Source organism: Dichomitus squalens, assembly GCF_000275845.1.
Source record: "Dichomitus squalens LYAD-421 SS1 unplaced genomic scaffold DICSQscaffold_42, whole genome shotgun sequence".
Lineage (NCBI taxonomy): Eukaryota > Fungi > Basidiomycota > Agaricomycetes > Polyporales > Polyporaceae > Dichomitus > Dichomitus squalens.
Genome location: NW_006766924.1, coordinates 218,024 through 240,714, shown reverse-complemented (window position 1 = coordinate 240,714; position 22,691 = coordinate 218,024). Strand labels below are relative to the sequence as shown.

Below are 22,691 nucleotides of genomic sequence, written 5' to 3'. Positions count from 1 at the left end.
CTTCGCCCCATACCAGTCACCTGCCGTTTATTGTCATGAAAGACATAGCCGGAGTCACCATGCTGCGCACAATTGGTGCACAAGTACACCTTTTTGTGTAAGCGACTGCTTCGCACGTACACACAACCGCTGCGCTTGCCCTGCCACTCTACCGACAGCAGCACACAGCATTCTTTAGTGAATGCCCTCGCCACATAATAGGTCCGAATACGACGTCCCTCACATCACCTCGACTCTACCGGACGTACTATCACGTTTTCCTCCTCCCTATCGACGAACATGCTTGCTCTAGCGCAGAAAATGTCCTCTCAATGCCTGGTGAGTGTCCGCAGTGTCCTCCACGCCCTGTCACCGAGTCCTCAGTCTTCACTAGGATCCCAAGGAACACGATCCCTGCATTTCGAACGACTTGCAGACAGTCAATAGTGGAAATCGCCACAATTCGGATACCACGGTAGTACAAGTTGGATCGCTGGCGCCACAATCCACAATGGACACCCTGCAGACACCAGGACCTGAGTCCGGATGCGGTGACCATGTGAAGACCACAGATTCCGAAAGTGCAGTCGGAAGGGACGGTATACACGATTTGACGACCGATTCCTCGATGGCAAGCAGGACTAGGTACGACAGCGCAACAGAGCCATCTCCTCGTCCCGAGAGCCCGGACGAGTTCTGGCCAAGATACGGTGGCTGGCATAGTAGCTCAGGCTATCGCTGCAACGCCTGTCTATGTACGTATCCCTACAACGCTTACGATGTTTTTTAGACTGACCGATGCGATGTGGTGCGCAGTTGTCCAAGGAAGGCGATGTCTAGGTAGCAGAGAGAAGCAATGTCCCTATCTCGTGCATGCGCTCAAGATAGATCGGGAAAAGGTTGAAGGGCTGCCACTCACCGGGTCGGATGACGACTCTTCAGATGTAGAAGTTGAGGCTCGCCCTACATGACTGGCGTCGCTGCAGTTTGGACCAGCGAGCTCTCTTAGCTGAGTTACCCTGTACGCTGCTCATATTCCCACAATTGCTGTTGCAATCTCATACCATGTTACAAGCTCGATGACCCAGTCTGATAGAGACCGTTGAGTCTACAGAATCTTTCCGAGTGAACAGTATGCGGAGGTACCACTCCCACGCCAGCCGCGCACGTATATTGGTCTCTGTTCGTTAGCCGATCCTAGTAGCCTTTGGTCGTGTATCGAAAGGGCCAGGTGCAGAAGATCTCTGTGGCATGGAATGACGCCGCTCCAGCTGGTGTATGCGCAGCCATCACGTTGCTCTGGTCCTATGGAGAGGCCTCACATTTCGATACACTGCCAAGCGAACGCGTGCTACCTTCAACAGAAGGCGAGTCGCTCCTGGTTCAAAATGCATTGCGTTGCGTGTCAAACGCGTGTTTCATTTCTGCATAACGCTTCAAGTTATGTTTGTGAACACCTATACCATCTCACGCTAGCTGCACTTGTGATAAACAGGGGGTAACAACGGGGGCTGTTCTCCAGTAAGTATGTACTTACGACACGCTCACAAAGGGCATAGCGGCAGACGATGGAGATGATTTTCGGCACCGTACAACTACTTTGGACAGGACTTAGTACGGTAGACCCGACATCGACGTTGCAGCTTCCGTGCGCGTGACACGTCAGCGAGCTGCCTGGCAAGCGCCGCTGTCCGCATGAGGCTACGGTGACGCCCTAGCGACTTGCAAGTTGTCCATAGCTGCTGCACTAGCATGCCGTGCTCGGTAGATGGGCCTGTTACAGCCTTCAAAAGGGAGAATGAGAGGGAGTAGCATCACAGGTCTAAGATCTACCTATACATTCCAGGGGAAATCGGATGAAGGATCGGCCATACGGTTGAGTTCTCAGAAGTCCTAGAGGCACCCTATACTTAGGTAAGCTTGTTCGCTCGCTATCACGCTTGCATGGCACTAGCACTGACAGATGGCCACATACACCAACTATATCCAGAACACCGAAGCTCTCAAAAGCGGCTCGATGCCTTTGCGTGGAGCAACCCCACTCATTGAGTGCCAATACGCTCTTTTCATCCCATGCAGCACGCCCGCCATAGCGATCCATTCGGACACTACTTATATCGTACATCCACATGCCATCTGACTTCTGCTACTATGACACCCTTCAATCCAAACAGGCCGTGAGCTTCATGTCAGTATCCCAATTTTCAACGCTTCTTCCTTGTGGCAGGGCCCTAACTTATCGATTCGCTCCCATGCTGTGCACCATCCGGCACTAGATGTTAGCACCTTCGTCCAGCAAGCAATCGCGCCCATAGGCAGACAATCGCGCGAAAGTTGGATACATACGCGGCATGCCCAGGAGCAGCTCACGTCTCCTCAGTTACATCAGTACACCCAAGTCGGACCTGACTATACTTTTCGGCATGCAGCTCGTGGGATTGAAGTAGGTTGCGTTCGGACTAACAATAAGACCTGGGCCACCCTTGAGGCAGCCGGGTTCTTGTCTATCGCCGGCGAGACAAGACTCTTTGAACGTGATCGGAGCATCGTTTGGGCGGCAATGCCGGCGTGCGTCCACCCATCTCCTCGGACTGAGGCTGTTTGAAGTGAATCTGATACCACGTTTTGAACAAGGACAGCGCAACTGCGCTGCCATGCCCGGCTTTCTGGCACGCGCCACAGATCTGCTTTTCACCGATGGGCATGGTTTGGGCCGAGCATCACTGAACTCCAGGTCCGGAACTTGTATCCGATGGAGTACTTAATCCTCCGGGTACAGATGAAAACCGCATCTATATCTCCCTATGACGAGCGCATCAGGTCTACATATTCTCTCTGACTCTCGCGCCCCAGGCGGGAGCACGGATTACACTACCCTCGTACTGTTACATGGCAACACGATCCATGGCGGTGAGTGGGCCACGTTCTCGCCGTCCTCTTACTCCATTTCTCATCTTCCTTGCTCGCTCCAGGGACATTCGTCCGCCTTCTGCCACATGCAGCGACCCACAACGCACGGATCGTCCTCGTGAATCGCCGCGACTATCCAGGAGCTACGCCCTACGCTCCCGAAGAGCGAATCTTGCTCGAGGGATGGTCCTTGCGGAAGTACGACGTACAGACCGTGAAGGACAACATGGCACTCTTCATGCGGCATCGTGCCGAAGAGCTCCTGACGCTCCTCGAGGAGCTCGTTAGGGACGGCTCTGTCACGCGGGTATCCTCGAGTCGAACCAGTGGGGGCATCGTCGTCGCGGGCTGGTCACTCGGCATCGTCTGGATGTCCGCGCTCCTCGCGCACATCTCTTCGTCGCCCCGGGCCGCGCAGCTGAAGCCCTATTTGCGCCGGGTCGTCATGTACGGTGCGTCCCTCACCATCACCCCCTTCCCCGCCGCTCGCGCTCGCGCTCTGACATACCTCTGTCTCTGCAAGACCCCGGCAGCTTCATGTTCAACTACCCTCGCCCCGACGACCCATACGAGCCCTTCCTGGAGCCCGAAGCGCAAGAAAGCAGCGCGGACCTCCTCGACTGGGTCAGCGGCTACTTCGCGCACGGCGCCACCGTCGACGCGCTTGAGCGGCGAGAGCCGATGCGCTACCCCCTCTCCAGCCTCCGCAACGTCACGCTCGAGGACCTCGAGAAGATGATATGCGCGACCCCGGGCCAGATCGGCGGGACGGACCAGATGCTCGTAGTTGGGGGGCACAACTCCGGCTTCTTCGGCGAGCTGTGGAAGCGGGCACTAGAGCTCTCGCCGACCGAGAACTTGAACGAGAGCGCGAACGCGAATGACGGGTGGCACGGGCTCGGCCTCCATATCGTATGGTGCGACCGGTCCGTCTGGGAGTGCGTGCATGGGGTTTGGGGTGTGCAGGCTGAGGTGGCCGAGGCGCGAGAGAAGGGCCGCGCGGTGAGGGACGTGACGTTCACCAGGATAGAGGGTGGGAACCATTTCGTGAGTGGCGTCTTTTTCTCGAGGGTCTTGCTGTTGTCGCTCCTGCGGTATTACTGATGTCGTTCGTGTTCAGGCGCACTGGGATTACCCTAAGGAGACATTGGCAGCAATGCTACGGAATGACGAGAGGCTGGCCGTTGGAGTGCTTGGATGACTTGGGGTCTATGGACCGAATGACATCTTCTCCTAGGCATTGGTCGCATCCGGTAAATATTCATTTGTATTAGTGTACGCTAAGTCCACATTCAACTAGCCCCTGCCACACCAGAACTTCAGGCTCAGGTCTAGAGAGTCATGGAGGCGCCCTGGCCTATTCTCGGGTGAGCATGGAGTGCCGGTCCGGTCTTTGCCGGCTTGCCGGCTGCATGGCAAGACAAGGTTGCTACGTCGAAATCCTGCAGGTTTGCCATGCAACGTGGAAGTGGCGTCAGTACTTACCAGCCATTCGAAGCCCTCCAATTCTCGACGATCACGCATCATACCCATTGTTCCCCGGTACAACGCCATAGGCCGGCCCGCCGCCCTTGCCAAACATCTTGGTTCCCTCCGACAGGACGCTACTCTGAACATGTTAGCTGCGGCTCTCTCAATCCACAGACCCACCATGTCAGCCGGTGGACGGTCGGACTTCGTGGCCAAGCTCAGCGCATGAGTAAGCTACAAGTAAGCAACGGTTTCTGCATAGCAAATTGACTCACGTTCTCTTAGATGCGAGAAACCGTAAGGAGCGCATACATTCAACCGATATCTTTCGACCGATTTTCTGCTACTTATACGTGAGTGTCCGACTTTCTAGCTAGTTGCAATGCTGGTCAGCGCGGGCCGTTTTGCACCGGCGGATTTGCACCGACAGTCTCGTCGCCCACTGGATTGTGGGCACATCGTCCCTGCTATTGGCAGCGAAAGCGCGCGGTCGGCCACGCAACGCGACGATAGACTTGCCTTTGTTGCACTCCTCACGTAGTCACCCGGCCTATCTCGCCCGCGAAAATGGTGCTGGGCCCAGCGGCGAGTTTGACGCAAGTATTTTGCTCCCGCGAGCACTCGGAATGCCCCTTCAAGAGCACCTCGCCGGCATCTCAACTTAGCTCGTCTTGTCACCGCGCAGGAATCAAGCAAACGGATGCCCGACGGAGGATTCCGCGGGCACGGGCGGGCATCAAGGCCCCGTTCCCCAAATCGTCCACCGACGCTCAGGCCGATTCCGATGAGCGGCGCACAATCACGAGACCCTGAACTCAGATAGGGATGAGAAGCGGGCCTGCGCGGAGTGGCGCAGCAGCGCTACGCTCCGCGACTCTGCGCGTGCCTTCAATCCGACTCAGGTACTCCGAGGTAATCGCGGGCTTCGATCGTAACTTTGCCTCCGACAAACAGCGTCGCGCCCTGGTGCGCGTTCCCTTGGCCGCCGAGGGGCGATCGAGTTTGTTATGTAGCGCGACCGTCTTGACTTTGCCGGCGGCGAGTTGGTCGACGTCGGCCCCCCGTTCACATGACAGTGTTAGTTCCTCTTCTCAGATCACCGGGCACAGCCACGCTAATACATGTGTAGTAGATGGGTGAATGGTGAATCTGAGGAGCGTGCATATCGACTAGCGATTGAATCTGCGCGGTTGCCGTGCCCATCGTCGGCCGCCGTACTCGACCGTAACTTCTGCTCAGAAATCCATCGCCACCTGGCCACGTTACCGAGAGCAGGCGAGTTCGATTCTCGTCCACTTTGCCCATGATTTGAATTCGCTCGGGCTTCTGTGCGATCTGCTCCTCCTAGTGAGGTTCCGCAGCGAAAGACACGTACAACGATTGATAGTAGAACATGTTCTCCGTCGCGATGCGTGTCCTGACGTCTTAACGCTGCGCTATCTGTAGCTTCACATTGTTCTCGCGAGCTTGTCCTGGTGGCCCGATGCGGGCAGAGCGATCCAACGCTCGATCAGTCACAATTATGGCCACCAAACCATAACATCGTACGCCCAACCCTGAGGCGGTCCATCTCTTGACACACAGAACCACCTCTTCGGGCTCACCTTTTCGCACTCAATCTCAGCTGATCCACGGATGCGCTGCAGCAGCAAACACGATAGGTGGCGAGCGACGTAAACGGCATAGGCGTGGGGGAAGCTACTTCATGTACGCACAAGGCTTCTATCTCGCACGTAATGTACGTACTCTCGAGGGCCTTCCCATGACTTTGACTGACCGCAGGCGCAACGCGGCGACGATAGCTATAGAAAATTAAACTTTATGCTGCACACGTTCGTTCTCTCCCGCGACCCCGACGGAGGGTAAGGAGTGGCGCTCTTCCGTTGCACAGATGCCTTTATCCCGATCCTAAAGATGAGGCGGTCTCTGTGATAAGTCCGGCGGTCCGAACGGCGTCGGACGCCATAGACAGCTCAAGAATGCATCGCAGGGATGCGATGTGAGTGTTACGGCGCTGCACGTTCCGACGCATGAGAATTTGTCGTGTCTAAAACCTGCCATTCTGCATCCTGGGCGTGCCGCCAGCAACGGCCTCCCTGGCCACCGCCGGCCATCTATCTCGTGCCGTCTCCATTCTGCGCCCGTCGGGGATATCGGATACACGCCAAAGCATGCCGCGAGCCTGCGGGAGACCGCTACTGACCAGGTCAATTGTGTTATCAGTCATCTCACCGTGGACGAGCGTGACGTACGCGGTACACCGAGTGTCCACTGTCCTGGACAAGACGCCCAAAATGTCCTCGGAAACCCTTGACGTCATACTATCCCCGCTGGAGGTCAGGACGGTTGCTCTGAACTGCCAAGCGATGTCTCGATTTCTCACAAGGGCGCGCGATTTGCATCGAGCAAGACCCGAGGCTGCTACATACATTATGCGCTTGTTGGGAGGTTTGCGATATGACATCATTCCGCTAGCCTTCCTGAAGCCCTACGAAGCTGCTAATACGGTCGATTCCCGTAAGGCTCTCGCATGCATGTGATATCTGCGTACAGCGCGTGAAGATATCCGGACGCGATCAAACTTTTGTTTGTTTTGCAGGTCTAATCTCCATTGAGAAATGCCGTGAGGCCTTGATGCAGCAAGTAGTTTTACACGCGCATCGATCCTCTTACGAAACCTCGGTGCGCAGTGGCACGCTAAACGATGTATCTGACCCCTTCCGTCCTTTGATCCTGCCATGAAGGTTTAGCCTCATCGACGCAGGAGCGGAAAAGAGATGTCCACGCAGCGCCTATGGGGCGGAAACCGGGGCCGACCTGCCGAACCTCGTTGTGTGCAAATCCGGACGATCGGCCCCGGGGTAGGACGTCGTCTACCTTGCGGTGCCACAACGTCGGTAAGCCTGCAGGGCGTACGGGGCGCATCATTAACACGCAGCAAGCTCCGAGAGATCGAGAGGAAGCTTTGTTTCGTCGCTGTCCATCACCGAAATGCACTGACGGGCTTCAGCTGACCCCACATTCAGGAACGGGAGGACGATCCTCTGGCGGGACGATCAAGGAAAGATTGAGCCTGCGACGAGCTGAGGATAGCTAAGCGAGAGGCGAGCGTGCTTGATCAGTCTCGTGCTGACCACAGTGAGAGCAGCCGAAGGTGCGTTCACACTGCCAAGCAAGGTTTATTGCAGACGGACGCGTCGCGCAGCGGCCTGTACATACACGAGCGCGGAAGCGAGACGAGTGTTGCCTCGTCCTGGAGAGCCGTCGAGGATCGTAGCAGGAACGGGAGCGTAAACGGAAGAAGCAGACAGGAGCGTGTGCCACCAAGGATGGTTGTGGCCACAGCGGCTGTGCGCATGCCGGGCGACGGGGATGGGTATGGAAGTGTTCAGCCGCCGGTCATTAGTACCCCAGATCAGACGATGTCTCGCCACCGCTTAACGTTACGGAAGTAGTAGGAAGCTCTGCCAGAGTGGTGCAGAGTGCCTGGCAGACGCAAGCGTCGAGTATGCGAGAGGACACAAACGACGAGAAGGCAGAGAAGTTCGCGGCTGGGGAGGGCGGGGGCGGGGGCGGGGGCGGGGGCGGGGGAGCGGGAAGCGGGGAATCAGGGCGAGGGCTTAGCCGGCGGGGAGAGACGCCTGCCGTGATCGGTTACAGCTCCCAACGCGATCAGCCTGCGCGCCGCGACATCCGGAATCGGCAGCGAGTGTCGTTCGCCAGAGTGGAGTTTCACGGCGCCTTCTGATGCTCGCCCGTACCCAGAAATTTATATAAACGCGGACCCCACTCCTCCTTCCCCTTCCTTCCCTCTCCTCCTGCCGTCGTCCTTTGTTCTCGGACGCGCTCAGTCGAGACCGGATCCCCTTCTCCTCCTCCTCCCCGCCGACGCTAACGACTATCCTCGACACGCCCGCCACCATGTCTATTGAGAACGAGAAAGCTGACGACAAGCGCGTCGAGTCCGTCTCCGACGTCGCTTACGACAAGGAGGTTAAGCATATCGACAACACCACGGCGAACGTCAAGCTCGCCAACCCCCTCACCGGCATTCCCCATGACCAACTTATGGAGGACGGGGCGACATTCGCCAAAACTCACGGCCTTGGTCACCTCGAGGAAGAGTTCAGGAAGGGTGCCCTCGTCGCCCAGGACCCCACCGTCTTCGAGTCTCTTCCCCTGCTCACCGAAGAAGACAAGGCGGTCCTTCGTCGCGAGCTCACCCACCGATGGGCGCAGCCTGTCCAGCTCTACTATCTGGTCATCCTATGCTCGCTTTCCGCTGCCGTTCAGGGTGTAAGTCTTGCGCAACAAAGTCTATCCACCCCCATCAACGGACTAACCGCTTTCGGCAGATGGACGAGTCCGTTATCAACGGCGCGAACCTGTTTTTCCCAGACCAACTGGGCATTCCCCAGAACGTCAGCAAAAATCAGTGGCTGCTCGGTCTCGTGAATGGCGCTCCCTACGTACGCTACCTTCTTTGCCCCGTCTTATCACACCGCATGTTTCTGACATGCACGTGCCATTTAGCTTTGCTGCGGTCTCGTTGGGTGTTGGCTCTCGACCCCGATGAACAAGTACTTTGGACGTCGGGGAACCATCTTTATCTCCGCGTTCATATCGTTCATCACCTGCATCTGGCAAGGCCTCACTAACACGTGGTGGCACCTGTTCATCGCTCGATTCATCCTCGGTTTCGGCATTGGTCCTAAGTCTGCGACTGTCCCCGTCTATGCCGCTGAGTGTTCTCCGCCCGCCATCCGCGGAGCTCTCGTCATGATGTGGTACGTAGGATTTTTTCCGCGGTTCAAGGGGACGTCGCCTTATGACACCGCGTTAACAGGCAAATGTGGACGGCCTTTGGTATCATGATTGGCACGGTTATGAGCTTGGCGTTCTACCACGTCCCCGACCCGCACAACATCACTGGCCTGAACTGGCGTTTGATGCTCGGTAGTGTCAGTACAGTTCTCCAGCATGCCATTTTTCACCATGTCCTGATCCACTACCTTCCAGGCCGGTGTTCCCGCCTTGATCATCATGACCCAGGTCTTCCTCTGCCCCGAGTCTCCCCGTTGGCTCATCAAGCAGGGTCGGTACGATAAGGCGTATGAGTCCCTTCGTCGCCTGCGCAAGTCCTCGATTCAGGCCGCCCGTGACCTGTACTACATCCACGTCCTGCTCGAAGCCGAGGCCGAGATCCAGACCGGACGGAACCTCTTCATTGAGCTGTTCACCGTCCCCCGCAACCGCCGCGCCACTCTCGCCTCGACCATCGTCATGTTCATGCAGCAGTTCTGCGGTGTCAACGTCATCGCGTACTACTCTTCGAACATCTTCTCGCAGGCGAAGTTCACGAACATCCAGGCCCTCCTCGCGTCGTGGGGGTTCGGCATGCTCAACTGGGTCTTCGCGCTCCCCGCGGTGTACACCATCGACACCTTCGGTCGTCGCAACCTGCTCCTGACCACCTTCCCGCTCATGTCCGTCTTCCTGCTCATGACCGGCTTCGCGTTCTTCATCCCCGAGGAGCACCGCGACGCGCGCATCGCCGTCGTCGCGCTCGGCATCTACCTCTTCACGATGGCGTACTCCCCCGGGGAGGGCCCCGTGCCGTTCACGTACTCCGCGGAGGCGTTCCCGCTGTACATCCGCGACACGGGCATGTCGTACGCGACGTCCGTGCTCTGGTTCTTCAACTTCATCGTCGCGATCACGTTCCCGCGGCTGCTGAGTGCCTTCACGCCGCAGGGCGCGTTCGGGTGGTACGCGGGGTGGAACGCGATCGGGTTCGTGCTCATCCTGCTGTTCCTGCCGGAGACGAAGGCGCTGTCGCTCGAGGAGCTCGACCAGGTGTTCTCCGTGCCGACGCACATCCACGCCGCGTACCAGCTCAAGGCGCTCCCGCACCACATCAAAAAGTATGTGTTCCGCATGAAGGTCAAGCCCCTGCCGCCGCTGTACGAGCACGAGGGCGCGATCGGGGAGAAGCACTACGCGCCTGCCGCGGGCGGGCACTGACCCGCCGTGTACTGTGTACGCGTGTGCTGATCCGCGCGTTGTTGTATTGCATGTGCACTGGTGGATGGTAGTGTGGGATAGCTGCCTGACACTGCGCTAATGTTAACGGTATATCCATGATCGTCATGTTGGTTCTTGTACTGCTGTGTATCATAGTAATGTCATTCTAACCTTTTCATCAACGCAATCCCGATGCGAGCGAATACATCCACAGGGTGCAAATCAGCATTACACGCATCCTGAACATCCTTAGCATCTCCTGCCTTGCCTATGATGAAGCCTATTGGTAGGCATAGAGCTCCATTGTATAAGGATTGTGTCGCGGTACAATCGGGCTTACAGTACCGCTGGTGGGGGACAGTAAAAGGCGCTGACGAGTTGGACATTGGCGTATGTGTGTTTAGACGCCGAAGAGTCGGTAGAGTTAGTTGGTCAGGCGATGTTTCGTCTATCTTGAACTTCGACTACGACCTCCTCTGATGCTTTCGAGTTGCATGCTACTTCTGTAGTATATCTGCGCTGCTGTGACCGGATCGACGACTCTCTATTTGTATGACTAGAACCTGCTCCTGCTTGCGTCATACGAGAAAACCACGGTCCTCCGGAGATACACGAACACGAGCTCGCGGGCTGTAAACCTTGAGGCAAGTACCACCCTGCTCCGTCGACAGGTTATCACGTCGTGCTGACCCTTAGCTCCTCGCTTGTTCCTGCCTGGTGTCGCCCCTGTACTCGGTGGGCTGCTGATCGCGCTCCTGTCGCCGTCACGATGCGCATGAAATCGCTAGTGAACCCTGTTCGCGCGAAGACTCTGCGCAGATACTACGAAACGCCATCGCCAGCCATGACACAGACGACTTCTCTCCAGTACGAGGCCCCCTGTGAGTGCACATCAATTCCAAATCTGCTCAAGAGACATAAGCTCACCCCGTCTCTTGTTCTCTCCGTCCGATCGCCTTTGGCTCGCCTCGATCTGCATCTCTGCAACATGCGCACCTCTCCCCTTCGCGCACCGTGACCCGCGATCTCCCTCACTCGGGTCCACATTCCCCCTCGCACCCACGCAGGGCCCGTATACGCCCTCGACTGGTGCAAATCCTCGGCCCCAGGCCAGCAGATGCGCCCGCGCTCCGCCTTCCGGCTCGGCATCGCCTCCCTCACGTCCGACTACCGCAACCGGATCGCGATCGTCGGCCTGCAGGACGAGCGCGTGCTCGTCGAGGACGACGACTACGGCGACTACCCGGACTTCGTGACGCTCGTCGAGGCGCAGCACGGGTATCCCGCGACGCGCCTGCAGTGGCAGCCGGGCACGGCGAACAGCTTCGCGTGGAGCCAGAAGGCGGCGAGCGCGGAGCTGCTCGCGACGACGGGCGACGCGCTGCGCGTGTGGGAGTACGCGAGCGACGGGCCCGCGGCGGGGAGTGCGTATGTGGGGCGGCAGTCTAGCGGAGGCGGGCATAGGTTGACGTTGAAGACGGCGTTGTCTGGGGTGAGTGATGTGTCTTTTTTTGCCTTGTGCTTTGCTGGTGCTCCGGATTGGAATCAGAGTGCTTGAAGGTAGTCTCCGCTATCTGGGTGGGAGACTCTGTTCGACCAGTTTGTGCTGGGGCATATACTGTTCCCATCGCGGCGTCTGGTCGTTCATGACTCTGCATAGTCGTGTTCCTGCGCATATGCCGTCTCTGCTGGTCAGTACGGAGGGAATAGGCAGCGGGCTAGCTTGTGATTCTGTTTTCAAAGGTGTTTTGTTGCCTCGCCGCTCGGATCGCTCGTTGTGCTCCCCGGTCAACTGAGAGGACGTTGGGGAGACTTCTATCACCTTGCCAGTATGAGATCTTGTAACGCGATCTTCCCCTCGATCCTCCAGACGTCGATCAATGTGACCCAGTGTTCTGACCATCATCTCATCGCAGCAAAGCAAAGTCCAGAACAACAACACCGGCGCACCCTTGACGAGCTTCTCATGGAACGAGAAGTCCCCAAGTCTTGTCGTCACGTCCTCTATCGACACAACCTGCACCGTTTGGAACATCGACACGTCCACGGCGATCACACAGCTCATCGCTCACGATCGCGAGGTGTACGATGTAGCCTGGCTTCCCGGCTCCACAGACATCTTCGTCTCCGTCGGTGCCGATGGCTCTCTACGCGCGTTCGACCTGCGAAGTCTCGAACACTCCACCATCCTCTACGAGACTCCGGCCCCGAAGAATGTCCCCCCTCCGTCTACATCGCCGTCCTCGACCGCACGTCCGCCGACTTCACCACTACTTAGGATAGCGTTCAACCCCGCCGACTCGAACTACATGTCGACCTTCCACATGGACGGCTCTGACATACAAATCTTGGATATGCGGAGTCCAGGACAGCCTGTAATGGAGCTTCGGGCTCACCGTGCGCAAATTAATGCTCTGGGGTGGAGTTCATCCGAGTCGCAGCTGCTCGGTACAGTCGGTGTGTAACCCCATCATCCACATCTCCGCCACCTCACTCACCCGCTGACCCCCCACACGCAGCCGACGACTGCCAGCTCCTCCTCTGGGACATCGCGCCGTACACACAGAGCACCGCCGCGTCGCCGCGCCACGCGTCCACGGGCCTCAGCTCTCCGCGCCCGGACGTGAAGAAGCGGGTGATCACCGACCCGGTGATGGCGTACACGGGCGCGAGCGAGATCGTGAACATGGCGTGGTCGCCGCAGATCGCGGGCATGTCCATGAACACGGGCCACTCGACCGCGCCCGGGGAGTGGATTGCGATCGCGATGGGCAAGTCTATCAAGGCGCTCAAGGTCTGACGAGAGGTCGTAGCGTCCTATTGGGACCAAGCGAGATCGTTGCTAGCATCATGGCACATCGAGTTCGGGTGGAGGGAGGGGCTGGGGAGGTGTCCTCTTCATCACAAGGGCGGCGCACAGAAGCTCCAGTGCGTCGTTGAATTTGTGCTGCTGGTCGTTATTGGAAAAGGTGGCGCATGGCGTGTTTCGCGCGAACCTGGACTCTGATTTGAGGATTCGGACGGACAGCGGCCGGCTGTACCGGATTGTAGAGGAATGCTTCACCTGACATACACACCTCCGGAGGGACCCTGGGCATTGTCCGCTGTCGGTCAGTGACACCCGGCCCGCGGAGTGGCGGGTGGTTCTACGAGAGGAAACGTTGTATTGGCTATCGGGTCACGTCCCCAAGCGCAGCGCACCCAGACTGCAATAGCGAATGACCATAAATTTTCGCTCCAGATTTATAACGTGCATGTGGAAGGAACCGGGACCGCGACAACTTATCGAAGCTCCCTTTCACTAGCCTCGTACAGAACGCGCCGCAAGCCGTGAGCGTGAAAGATTGCCCGTGGGCCCCCTAACTGAACGATACTTATCGGTTCTGGGCCTCGGTGGACGACACGATACACGAGGGGGTACCTATGTATGCCCTGGTAGAAGAATGCAAGTTTGTAACGGTGGCGGACTTGGCGGTGGCGAGGCATCCCTTATCGCTCCCGTTTCACGTCCACATGCCCGTCAGCGGCGTTCCACATCCTTACGAGATGGTAGACGGAAGGTCATAAGGCGGCTTGTTGACCTTGCAAAGCTGAAGAAGTTGACGTCGCCCCACCTGGTCTCGTGGCCACCAGGCCTGATGTCCGGCTGGGATAATGGGAGGGCTTCAGGTGCAGCTGGGGAGCTTCAAAAATATGGGGCGCCGCTGGACGTGCACTGCAAACGCTTGCTATCGTGGGACGATAAGTACCGAGTGTGATTGGAGTGCATGATAATGGTTAGGCGGTTGTTGGTTGGCTTGATACGAAACGTCGGGTGGGGAGAACTAGGCGTGCGTGACATCTGCATCACAAGCTGCACTGCAGATAGATGCCTTGGCAGAATACGACGATGGATGGCCACACGACCACTATGTACTTACATACGCACTTCGCGCGTCGCGTGTTGCGAAACACCGGGCGGTGCGTTGCGGGGAACGGGCGCGCGTCGTCGCCGGGCGGTTGGCCTCGCCGGCAATTTTTCCCTTGTCTGTGCCGAAAGCCAGTGGAGTTGCTTATCTCCACATAAATTGGCCGACGGGCGATAAGTACAAAATGTTCCAGGCACGACGGATACCGGAGCTGGAGATTGATGAGCCGCATGGTGCTTGCGGGCCACAGCGCCAGGCGCGAAGTCTCCAGAGCGCGAGTATATGATCCTCCTCCGGCAGACTGATCATGCGTGCCCCCGCCCCGCCGCCTCCGTCTCCGCCGCTACTCAGGCTCAGGCTCAGCCTGTATCTCCTCCTCTGCCCCAGGGCTCAGAAGCACAGGAACACGTCTCCTCACGAAGATGACCACGGAAATCCTTGCGGCCCCCCACCTTGCGGAGGAGCAGCGCCTCGCGCGCAAGCAGTCCCGCTCTAGCGGCAGCAACTCGATCGCGAAGGGCGACCCCGCCGCGGACCCGACCGACGTGAAGGTGACCGACCCCGAGAAGGCGACGTCGAAGGAGTCGCAGTACGTCGAGGAAGACGAAGAGGACGTCTCGGGCCTGACGAAGCTCTACCGCCGCTTCCGCCCGCTCGTCCTCGCACTCCTTGCGGCCGTCATCCTCGGGTGGTGGGTGAGCGCGACGGTGCTCAAGGCGACGCGGCATCGCTGGCAAGTTTTTTTTCTCCGTTCTCTGAACGCACCCGCCGTGGATCGCGCGCGCGCATCGTCGCACGCGCCAGTTTTTCGCGGCGGGCTCGATCGTCACGCATGACTGACGGTGGCTGTTACTGTTTTGCAGGATCGTTCAGACGTTCTGGGCTTGGTTTTTCATCATGTAAGTACTAGTACTTTGGTTCATATCTATGCTTCACTGCAGGGAAGACGAGGGCGAGGGCGATGAGGGTACGACAGTGGAGGGTCCCACTCGCATGGGGCCAGCGCGGGGAAGACTACCACGCGGTCGTGGAGAAGATGGCAGTCGCACATGATCATGCCGTGTGCTGCCTGGACCTGGCCGCGGCGACGGCGCTCATGGAGGCCATTAGACATACATCCAAGACTTGTCCAGAGCTCTTATGCAGACGATGACTGAATTCCGCATGCTGACCTCGTTTTGTTTCTCAGTGTCATCGCGTTCCGATTTATCCCCAACTCCGTTGTGACGCGCCCGGTGGAAGCCATTTGGGTACCATGCGTCCAGACGCCGTTCCTCAAGCTGCCAAGATACATCCGCCTTGCCATGGGCTGGCTCGCGCTCCTCGGCATCATCTTTGGGTCCGCATTCGGCTTCAAGCTGACCGGTGTTAGTGGCATTCCCTGTCCGGGACGTTGCTAAGTCGAGAATGTTGATGCACGCTTCCCCTGCGCAGAACACCGGCTACGGCGACCGTGCGATCTCCGTCCTCGGCCTCTTCGTCTTCCAGTTCTGCTTCTGGGCGACGTCCAAGCACCGCTCGCACATCCCATGGTGTGTCCTTGCCGCTACGTGCGGGCCTTCTGCAAGTTTGCTGAAAGACGATGTGCAGGCCGACCGTCATCGTCGGGCTCACCCTCCAGCAAGCCATTGCGATGTTCGTGCTCAAGTCCGGCGCGGGCTTCAGCATCTTCAAGTGGATCGCGTTCCTCGCCTCCGACTTCCTTGCGCAGGCTCTCGCTGGCGCGGCGTTCTTCTTTGACCAAGCCACTGTGGACAAACATTGGTTCTTCGTTAACACGGTATGTTGCACTATTCCTTACGTCTTCAGACGCTAAGCATGCCATGGCTTGCAGCTCTCGTCCATCATCTTCTTCATCGCCTTCGTGCAGATGATGTACTACCTTGGCGTCATGCAGTGGTTAATCGAAGGCTTGTACGTGTCATATCGTGCCCTAGCGAAGCTCTTTTGATTTTGACGGCCGCATCGTAGCGCCTGGTTCTTCTTCAAGATCATGGACATCTCCGGTGCGGAGGCTGTCGTCGCCGCAGCGTCGCCGTTCATCGGCCAGGGCGAGTCTGCATGTCTCGTCAAGCCTTACGTCGACTACATGACTGAGTCCGAGCTTCACCTCACCATGACCTCTGGTGCGTACTTCTCGGGATCTATGTCTGTCCGACGTCCTCTGACTCGTGCACAGGCTTCTCTACCATCGCCGGCTCCGTACTAAGCGCATATATTGGCCTTGGTGTGCCCCCAGAGAACTTGGTCACCGCCTCCGTCATGTCCATCCCGGCTTCCATTGCGATTTCGAAGATGCGTCTCCCAGAGCTCGACGAGCCGGTCACTCGTGGCCGCGTCACTGTTGACCGTGGTAATCAGAACGACAAGGATAGGCCCGCAAACGCGCTCCACGCCTTCAGCAAGGGCGCCGTGTTCGGTCTCATCGTCGCCGGCCAGATCCTGTGCGTCTGCTCCCTTTCCGTACAGTTCGCAGCGCGCACATACTGACATACATCCGACCCCGCTTCGCAGGACCAACGTGCTCACCGTCGTCTCCCTCGTCGCGATGCTCAACGGCCTCCTCACCTGGATCGGCAAGGGCTTCGGCATCCACGCGCTCACGCTCCAGCTCATCCTCCGCTACGTCTTCTACCCCGTCACGTTCTTCATGGGCGTCCCGCGCGGCGAGATCCTGCGCGTGTCCGAGCTGCTCGCGACGAAGCTCGTCGAGAACGAGTTCGTCGCGTACCTCTCGCTGCAGGAGATCACCAAGTCCGACAGCCCGCTCAGCCCGCGCGCGTTCACGATCGCGTCGTACGCGCTCTGCGGGTTCGCGAACCTCGGCTCGCTCGGCATCCAGGTGGGCGTGCTCGGCGCGCTCGCGCCCAGCAGGGCGAGGATCATCTCGCGCATCGCGCTGTCGGCGATGATCTGCGGGTTCATCTCGACGATGCAGGCTGCTGGCATCGCTGGCATGCTTGTTTAAACGTCGGGCGACTCTCCTCCGTCGGCCTGTGGGGATGTGTACGATGTAGGAGGGATGAATGATGGGCGTCGAGGCTGGATATGGGATCGCGCTGTAGGGCTATATATGTTGTTATACCTCATTAGTATCATCTACCAGCCCTCGGAGGGGTTGGTACCGTACACGACCTGTAACTGCAAAATCTCCGTAGCACGTCCGAATGCTAATGCCTGCTTTTCTACACGAGGGGTGGAGCATCCGAGGGCTCGTCTCGACCAAATTGCGAGGCGCGTCTGGTCCGGAGAAGTCAGTGACATCACAGCCCCGAACGAATAAGGGCGTTCCCAGCGAAGTAGCCCCAGCGTTTCTCCAGGCGGCCTCCGTGTTGCACAAAGACGGAGGACTTCCGATTGTCCAGGCGACCATGTAAGTCAGAAGCTCTCATGGCTGCAAGCAGTTGCATACAACACGATCAGAAGGCTCAAGAACACTGCCTGTTGCGACCACTTATAGTACGATACAAGAGGGAGGGCAGTAGAGAAAACATGACATGTGATCGGATGACCACGAGTTCGCCGTAAGTTCATCGTAAGTAAGTAGTCAAGCATTGCCTTTGCGAGAGCGTCGCTTTGTCTGGTTCTGCTTGGGGGTGAGACCTCGAGGTTTGGATGGCTGACCTCGAGATTTGGACGGCGGACCTCGAAGTTTGGCAGGCGGAACTCGAGGTTTGGATGGCGGCCCGGAACCTCGAGTTTTGGATGGCAAACCTCGAGTTTTGGATGGCTCCAATATATGACGCAGTAGACATTCCAGGAGGCTTCCTTTCGGAACATCGTTACGAGGATATGTTCGGCCCGTCTCCAACGTATACTTGCTGAGCGCCACCTCGTCCTTAAATGTCCGCACGGGCTCTTCTGGGTTTGGGCGATGGATGAAGTCGACGAGGTTGACGTGCAATGAGTTCAGAATCTGTGTCACAAACAAAAGACTTCGTGAACCTGAATGAACACAAGCCCGCCAGGGTGGAGCTCACCTCTCGGCATTTGCCAATAGTACTCGGGATTGGAGAGACTCTGAGTGCGCTGCACAGGTTCTGCCACGACCTCAAGTCACCAGCATCCTTCCCATAAACCAGACCGAACTGTTCGATCATGGCCTTCCCCAACTCCCTTCTCTCCCGCTTGAACCCGTCACCTTGCCAGTTTTTCTTCCTCGCAAGCCGTCGAAACTCTTGAATGAAACATTTTCCTGGCTGATAATCGAAGCACGGGTGCAAAGCGAAGTAGTCATGGATGTGGTTCACTTTTGTTCCTTTTTTCTGTTGAATAGTGTTCTTCTCATCACATATTCCTGACCTCAGTGGGAGCTTAACATACCGGTGCCTTGGTGCTCAATGCTGGTCCGACCATATTGCCTGTGGTACGCAGAGTACGCCAGCTTAGAACCGTGCCTCGGCAACAATTATGCAGCTGGAATGGACGAAAGGTGACAGAGCCCAAGCTCAGGTGAGGCATGAACGGTGGGGAGGATGGACCTGAGACGCACTCGTCGCGGAGAACTGAGAATTGGGCCCTCGTGTACAACCCTTCCCTCCTTATCAGTGTGGGATCATGCCTTGCGGTTCACATGCGATTTGGACGTGACTGACGTTACGGGCAGAGGCGTGCCTGCGTGCTGCGGTAGTTGGTTCTTGAAGCTTTAGACCCGGTAGCGCCGTGTCCTGCACGGTCACGTGGATACCGGAACAGGAGAGATGTTTTGGACAATGATTATTGTCCAGGGTCTATGACAGCGTAACTCGTGCCACCCCCTCGCCGCTTTACATCTGCTTTGTCTCTAGTAGTATATAGGTTAAGGGCTCGCAGCCCAGGATCCTCGTCCCCTCGCCCTTCGGGAGCTCGCGCTCCTCGAGCTTTCGTTTTTGCACCCGCCCTTCCGCTGCCCCATTTTTGGTTTCGCTTAGCTACGTCTCATGTATCAGGTACATTCGCCTTCCGCCGGCTTGAGCTCGGCCCACCGGTCGCGCGAGAGAGCGGTGGCGACACGGACTCGGTGGTCCCGCGCAGCTTCCGTAGCGCGCGCCCAATACCATCGTTTTCCGTCCTGCCCGAGTTGAGCGTGCATAGACGCGTCTACTTGCATGCAAAGAATTACGCTGAGAGGACCGTGATTCGTGGGCCGGCGGAGGGGTGTACGTTTGCGGCAGGGTTGGAAGGGCATGAATTTAGATCTGGGAATATTTTGTAATAGGTCACACACCAGCTACGTGTACCGCTGCGAACTTTGACTAGGAAAGCGATGTATAGTCCCGGTAAAATTGTCCCAAAACTCCTCGTCCTCCTTGGACGTTTTCCCAGCGATGAAGCCTCTATACCGTCGCCACAATGGTGGGATGTCGTCGGTGTGCCATATCTCATGCATCTGGCGCATAATGATCGATTCCAAGATGGGTGGGTAGAAACCTGCGTTAGCCCAATCCATGACCCACAAGGTGCCTCTTCGATCGAGTACTAAATTGCTCATGTTGAGGTCACCGTGTGTGAAGACTGGAGTCCAGGGAAAGCTTGGGCGAGGTGGCTCCGGCGGAACTGTCCCGGATCCAATAGCCATGCGTGCTATAGCCTTCCAGCCCTCGAAGGCCACATATTCGCAGAATCTGCGGAAGCGTCGTGCATTGCGGAAGGGTCCGTATTCGTACTCCTCAAAGAGAATGCCGCTGACAAGCCGGTCTCCCAACGCGCCAGGCGTCGAGTAGGTCAACGACCGTAGCTGTTTCACGTAGAGACGCAGCGTACATGCAACACGAAATTGCATGAAGCGACCCAACCTGTCCCAGCACTCGTACAGCATCTCGCCGTCTATGAAATCCATAACGAGCATTGAAAGATCTGGACAAAGATCGCGCGGAATTGGAATGGTTGTGTTCTGCCGCACGAACTTCATGCTTTCGCGCTCGGACGGTGAGGGGTGTTTGACGATAAGGGATGGGGTTATACGGTTTACCGTGACGTGTGCGGAGGGATCTTCTGCCCGAAGACGACTCTTCAGCTCCTCACCCCAGGTGTTGTCGAGCACGTTGTGCATGAGCGACATGACATCCGAGTCTGTGGTCACGGCCGCTAACTCTGCAGAGACCTGGTGACACTTTGAGCACTGTCGAGTTCTAGAGAGAGGCTCGCAACTCACATCCGGTAGCTGAGTTGGTGGTGGTAGAGCGAAGCAGGACGCGATACAATCCAATACAAAGGACCAGAGTTTCTGCAGGGAGACTCTAATATCTCGCTGATGAACGGAAGCTGACTCTGAAGCGATGCGCCCTGGCAATAAGCGTATAAGAGAGGTACCTCAAATCGACAGAACATGGCGCACCGATATATGCTAAAATGTCATCCACACCTTCTCCAGTAGCCAGGCTGGCAGAGAGACAGTCGACATCCCACTTGTAAGACAAGTAGGGATGGCTACCGAGATATCCCAGATGACGGTTTGAGTGGTCACCCGGAACCAAATCCGTCTTCGTGTGCAAGATGCAAATCGACTGAGCGACTCTCCGCGCTGCTGCAACAGTGTCTTCTTCAATATCCGATGATGGTTGTCGAGCATCCACTAGTATGAATGCCACTGTAGCGTCAACCTGTCTTGTCGAAAGTTCAGCGGCAAACGACAATCGTCTTCCGGACCATGGACAACGGTAGACGCGGTGGTTCTGCATAATGATACTGTGTTCAGTCGAGTCACTGGAAAAAGACGGCAATCCTACCAGCAAAGATATCAGGGTTTTCTTCCCTGTCGAAGGGCCCCCTACTCGAACAGATCAGACCATTGGTTGGAAACGCTGTGACAAATCGGATACTACCGTAGACAGTGATGGGAACCTTATGTGGCGGGGTGACATCGAACATAATCCCGTAGATAGTGCAAGCGATATGTTGGATACAAAGATACAAAAAAGACGTAGAGGGCTTCGACGCAATTCGAGGGTTGCGGAAGAGTATCGGTATGAGAAGGGAGAGTAGCTATTCAAGTTAGATTTCAAGTTGTGTTTCGCCACACAGTATGGGCGGCGCTTGTACTTATCGCCATTGGTGATTATTATCACGTGCGTCCGCAAGACATTTCACGCACGCTTTCCACATACGGTCCAAATCGTTTGCTCGAACCACCGTCGCCTGAACCTAAGTTGAAGATGAATGACGGTATGACTCTTGGCTGAAGGTTGACTCACACTAATTCAGCGGCTTCTACCTAGTCCACAGCAACCGGGAACCCACGCCTGAGTCTACTCTGAATGACGAGACAGTCGTTGCTTTCCGGGAAGCTCTCCGCACATGCAAACACATCGTCGTTGTAGCAGGAGCAGGTTTATCTGCAGCGTCAGGTAGGAGAATTGTCACCTCTGCTGTTTGTCTCATGTTAATATGAACTCGTACCATTCCAAAGATCCCGACTTTCCGTGATGGAGGAGGCATGTGGCGATCGTTGGACGCCACTGCGCTAGCCACTCCGGAAGCATTTCAAGAAAATCCGTCTCTGGTTTGGCAATTCTATCACTATCGCAGGACGAGGTGAGTGGCTTATACTGCAACACTCGAGGCTCCCCCTGATTCCGCTCGTCAATGCCAGCGCGCTGCAGGCTAAGCCTAACGCCGCCCATGAGATACTCGCTAAGTTTTCTGTCCCGCAATACTTGCGGAAAGTCGCTCCAGCAGCCAAATTTTTTCACCTCGTCACACAGAACGTCGATGGCCTGTCCGTTCATGCTCTGCAGTCCCTTACTAGTCGCTTAGCGCCTGATACATTCGAGACTGCGATTACGGTAGATCGACGCCGGCCTCCCCTTGTCTTCCCCAATTCCTTATTGGAGATGCACGGGCGGATATGTGACGTGCAATGCACCGGTTGTGACTATCGACAAGAGGACCTCTCCGATCCTCTCTGCCCCGCCCTTGGCGCAGCAGACGCGTCTTTCCAGGACTACCACGACGCAGGGTCCAAAGAGGTCAACATCCCTGAAGAGCAGCTTCCTCGCTGTCCCGCATGTGGCGCTCTTGCTCGACCTGGCGTAGTCTGGTTTGGCGAGAAGCCATACCATCTTGATGAGATAAACAGCATAGTCTACAAGGCCGATATGTGTCTGGTCATCGGCACTTCGTCAACGGTATGTACTTCTTCCTTGATCGCGGTCTTTCTAGTCAATGGTGCTCATCATGTGTTACTTGACAGGTAAGGCCTGCCTCCACATACGCCTTCCGCGTCCAAAGGCACGGAGGCAAGGTGGCAGTATTCAATCTTGATCCAAGCGAGAAGGATGAGAGAGCAGACTAATTAATCCGACAAAATGACGTGCGTGGAAGACGAAGGATGGCCTGCTGTACCTCGTAGGCTAATATGGTCGGCGTATTTGATGTAGCACGCCGCCGTCAGAATTCACTCCTATCACTAGGTATACATGA

The 22,691-nt window shown here is 56.9% G+C and overlaps 8 protein-coding genes across 8 annotated transcripts; 6 read left to right on the top strand and 2 right to left on the bottom strand.

Annotated features, from left to right (window-relative positions):
• The first annotated feature begins 239 nt into the window (after positions 1-239).
• On the top strand, positions 240-1,058 carry DICSQDRAFT_139597 (uncharacterized protein). Its single transcript, XM_007369002.1, has 3 exons — positions 240-318; positions 374-734; positions 796-1,058. The coding sequence occupies exons 1-3, from the start codon at positions 280-282 to the stop codon at positions 948-950; spliced, it is 555 nt and encodes a 184-aa protein (XP_007369064.1). The 5' UTR covers positions 240-279; the 3' UTR covers positions 951-1,058.
• A 1,725-nt stretch (positions 1,059-2,783) lies between these two features.
• On the top strand, positions 2,784-4,191 carry DICSQDRAFT_163041 (uncharacterized protein; the record flags this gene model as incomplete). Its single annotated transcript, XM_007369001.1, has 4 exons — positions 2,784-2,889; positions 2,952-3,341; positions 3,413-3,936; positions 4,010-4,191. 4 exons carry the CDS (start codon positions 2,784-2,786, stop codon positions 4,088-4,090), a joined length of 1,101 nt encoding a protein of 366 aa, XP_007369063.1. The 3' UTR covers positions 4,091-4,191.
• A 3,976-nt stretch (positions 4,192-8,167) lies between these two features.
• DICSQDRAFT_91096 (MFS sugar transporter) lies at positions 8,168-10,568 on the top strand. Its single transcript, XM_007369000.1, has 5 exons — positions 8,168-8,655; positions 8,715-8,828; positions 8,893-9,146; positions 9,206-9,320; positions 9,379-10,568. The coding sequence occupies exons 1-5, from the start codon at positions 8,281-8,283 to the stop codon at positions 10,381-10,383; spliced, it is 1,863 nt and encodes a 620-aa protein (XP_007369062.1). The 5' UTR covers positions 8,168-8,280; the 3' UTR covers positions 10,384-10,568.
• Positions 10,569-10,813: 245 nt separating this feature from the next.
• DICSQDRAFT_156924 (WD40 repeat-like protein) lies at positions 10,814-13,622 on the top strand. Its single transcript, XM_007368999.1, has 5 exons — positions 10,814-11,027; positions 11,172-11,264; positions 11,451-11,875; positions 12,300-12,840; positions 12,903-13,622. The coding sequence occupies exons 2-5, from the start codon at positions 11,228-11,230 to the stop codon at positions 13,181-13,183; spliced, it is 1,284 nt and encodes a 427-aa protein (XP_007369061.1). The 5' UTR covers positions 10,814-11,027; positions 11,172-11,227; the 3' UTR covers positions 13,184-13,622.
• Positions 13,623-14,614: 992 nt separating this feature from the next.
• On the top strand, positions 14,615-17,469 carry DICSQDRAFT_91089 (uncharacterized protein). The gene is made up of 9 exons (XM_007368998.1): positions 14,615-15,024; positions 15,155-15,190; positions 15,481-15,658; positions 15,726-15,823; positions 15,882-16,071; positions 16,126-16,205; positions 16,263-16,417; positions 16,471-16,735; positions 16,806-17,469. The coding sequence occupies exons 1-9, from the start codon at positions 14,714-14,716 to the stop codon at positions 17,257-17,259; spliced, it is 1,767 nt and encodes a 588-aa protein (XP_007369060.1). The 5' UTR covers positions 14,615-14,713; the 3' UTR covers positions 17,260-17,469.
• A 369-nt stretch (positions 17,470-17,838) lies between these two features.
• Positions 17,839-18,523, bottom strand: DICSQDRAFT_67423 (uncharacterized protein; the record flags this gene model as incomplete). The annotated part of the gene is made up of 2 exons (XM_007368997.1): positions 17,839-18,207; positions 18,272-18,523. Coding segments are annotated over 2 exons (621 nt in total), but the record flags the coding sequence as incomplete, so codon positions are not given.
• Positions 18,524-19,464: 941 nt separating this feature from the next.
• DICSQDRAFT_139591 (uncharacterized protein) lies at positions 19,465-21,245 on the bottom strand. The gene is made up of 5 exons (XM_007368996.1): positions 21,095-21,245; positions 20,999-21,039; positions 20,608-20,944; positions 20,425-20,555; positions 19,465-20,373 (listed from the first exon to the last, which is right to left on the bottom strand). Exons 1-5 carry the CDS (start codon positions 21,138-21,140, stop codon positions 19,501-19,503), a joined length of 1,428 nt encoding a protein of 475 aa, XP_007369058.1. The 5' UTR covers positions 21,141-21,245; the 3' UTR covers positions 19,465-19,500.
• Positions 21,246-21,461: 216 nt separating this feature from the next.
• DICSQDRAFT_110577 (DHS-like NAD/FAD-binding domain-containing protein) lies at positions 21,462-22,563 on the top strand (the record flags this gene model as incomplete). Its single annotated transcript, XM_007368995.1, has 4 exons — positions 21,462-21,616; positions 21,679-21,803; positions 21,862-22,396; positions 22,462-22,563. The coding sequence occupies exons 2-4, from the start codon at positions 21,706-21,708 to the stop codon at positions 22,561-22,563; spliced, it is 735 nt and encodes a 244-aa protein (XP_007369057.1). The 5' UTR covers positions 21,462-21,616; positions 21,679-21,705.
• Positions 22,564-22,691: the final 128 nt, after the last annotated feature.

Bases quoted from the DNA above. Each gene is read 5' to 3' on its own strand.
- DICSQDRAFT_139597 (XM_007369002.1), top strand. From the start codon at position 280: ATGCTTGCTCTAGCGCAGAAAATGTCCTCTCAATGCCTG. The intron at 319-373 runs GTGAGTGTCCGC...AGTCTTCACTAG, and splicing joins AAATGTCCTCTCAATGCCTG to GATCCCAAGGAACACGATCC. The intron at 735-795 runs GTACGTATCCCT...TGTGGTGCGCAG, and splicing joins TCGCTGCAACGCCTGTCTAT to TTGTCCAAGGAAGGCGATGT.
- DICSQDRAFT_91096 (XM_007369000.1), top strand. From the start codon at position 8,281: ATGTCTATTGAGAACGAGAAAGCTGACGACAAGCGCGTCGAGTCCGTC. The intron at 8,656-8,714 runs GTAAGTCTTGCG...CGCTTTCGGCAG, and splicing joins TTTCCGCTGCCGTTCAGGGT to ATGGACGAGTCCGTTATCAA. The intron at 8,829-8,892 runs GTACGCTACCTT...CGTGCCATTTAG, and splicing joins TCGTGAATGGCGCTCCCTAC to CTTTGCTGCGGTCTCGTTGG.
- DICSQDRAFT_156924 (XM_007368999.1), top strand. From the start codon at position 11,228: ATGACACAGACGACTTCTCTCCAGTACGAGGCCCCCT. The intron at 11,876-12,299 runs GTGAGTGATGTG...ATCTCATCGCAG, and splicing joins TGAAGACGGCGTTGTCTGGG to CAAAGCAAAGTCCAGAACAA. The intron at 12,841-12,902 runs GTGTGTAACCCC...CCCCACACGCAG, and splicing joins GCAGCTGCTCGGTACAGTCG to CCGACGACTGCCAGCTCCTC.
- DICSQDRAFT_91089 (XM_007368998.1), top strand. From the start codon at position 14,714: ATGACCACGGAAATCCTTGCGGCCCCCCACCTTGCGGAGGAGCAGCGC. The intron at 15,659-15,725 runs GTTAGTGGCATT...TCCCCTGCGCAG, and splicing joins TCGGCTTCAAGCTGACCGGT to AACACCGGCTACGGCGACCG. The intron at 16,418-16,470 runs GTGCGTACTTCT...ACTCGTGCACAG, and splicing joins TCACCTCACCATGACCTCTG to GCTTCTCTACCATCGCCGGC.
- DICSQDRAFT_139591 (XM_007368996.1), bottom strand. From the start codon at position 21,140: ATGTTCGATGTCACCCCGCCACATAAGGTTCCCATCACTGTCTACG. The intron at 20,945-20,998 runs GTAGGATTGCCG...ATCATTATGCAG, and splicing joins AAACCCTGATATCTTTGCTG to AACCACCGCGTCTACCGTTG. The intron at 20,556-20,607 runs GTGCGCCATGTT...GCTTATTGCCAG, and splicing joins TGACATTTTAGCATATATCG to GGCGCATCGCTTCAGAGTCA.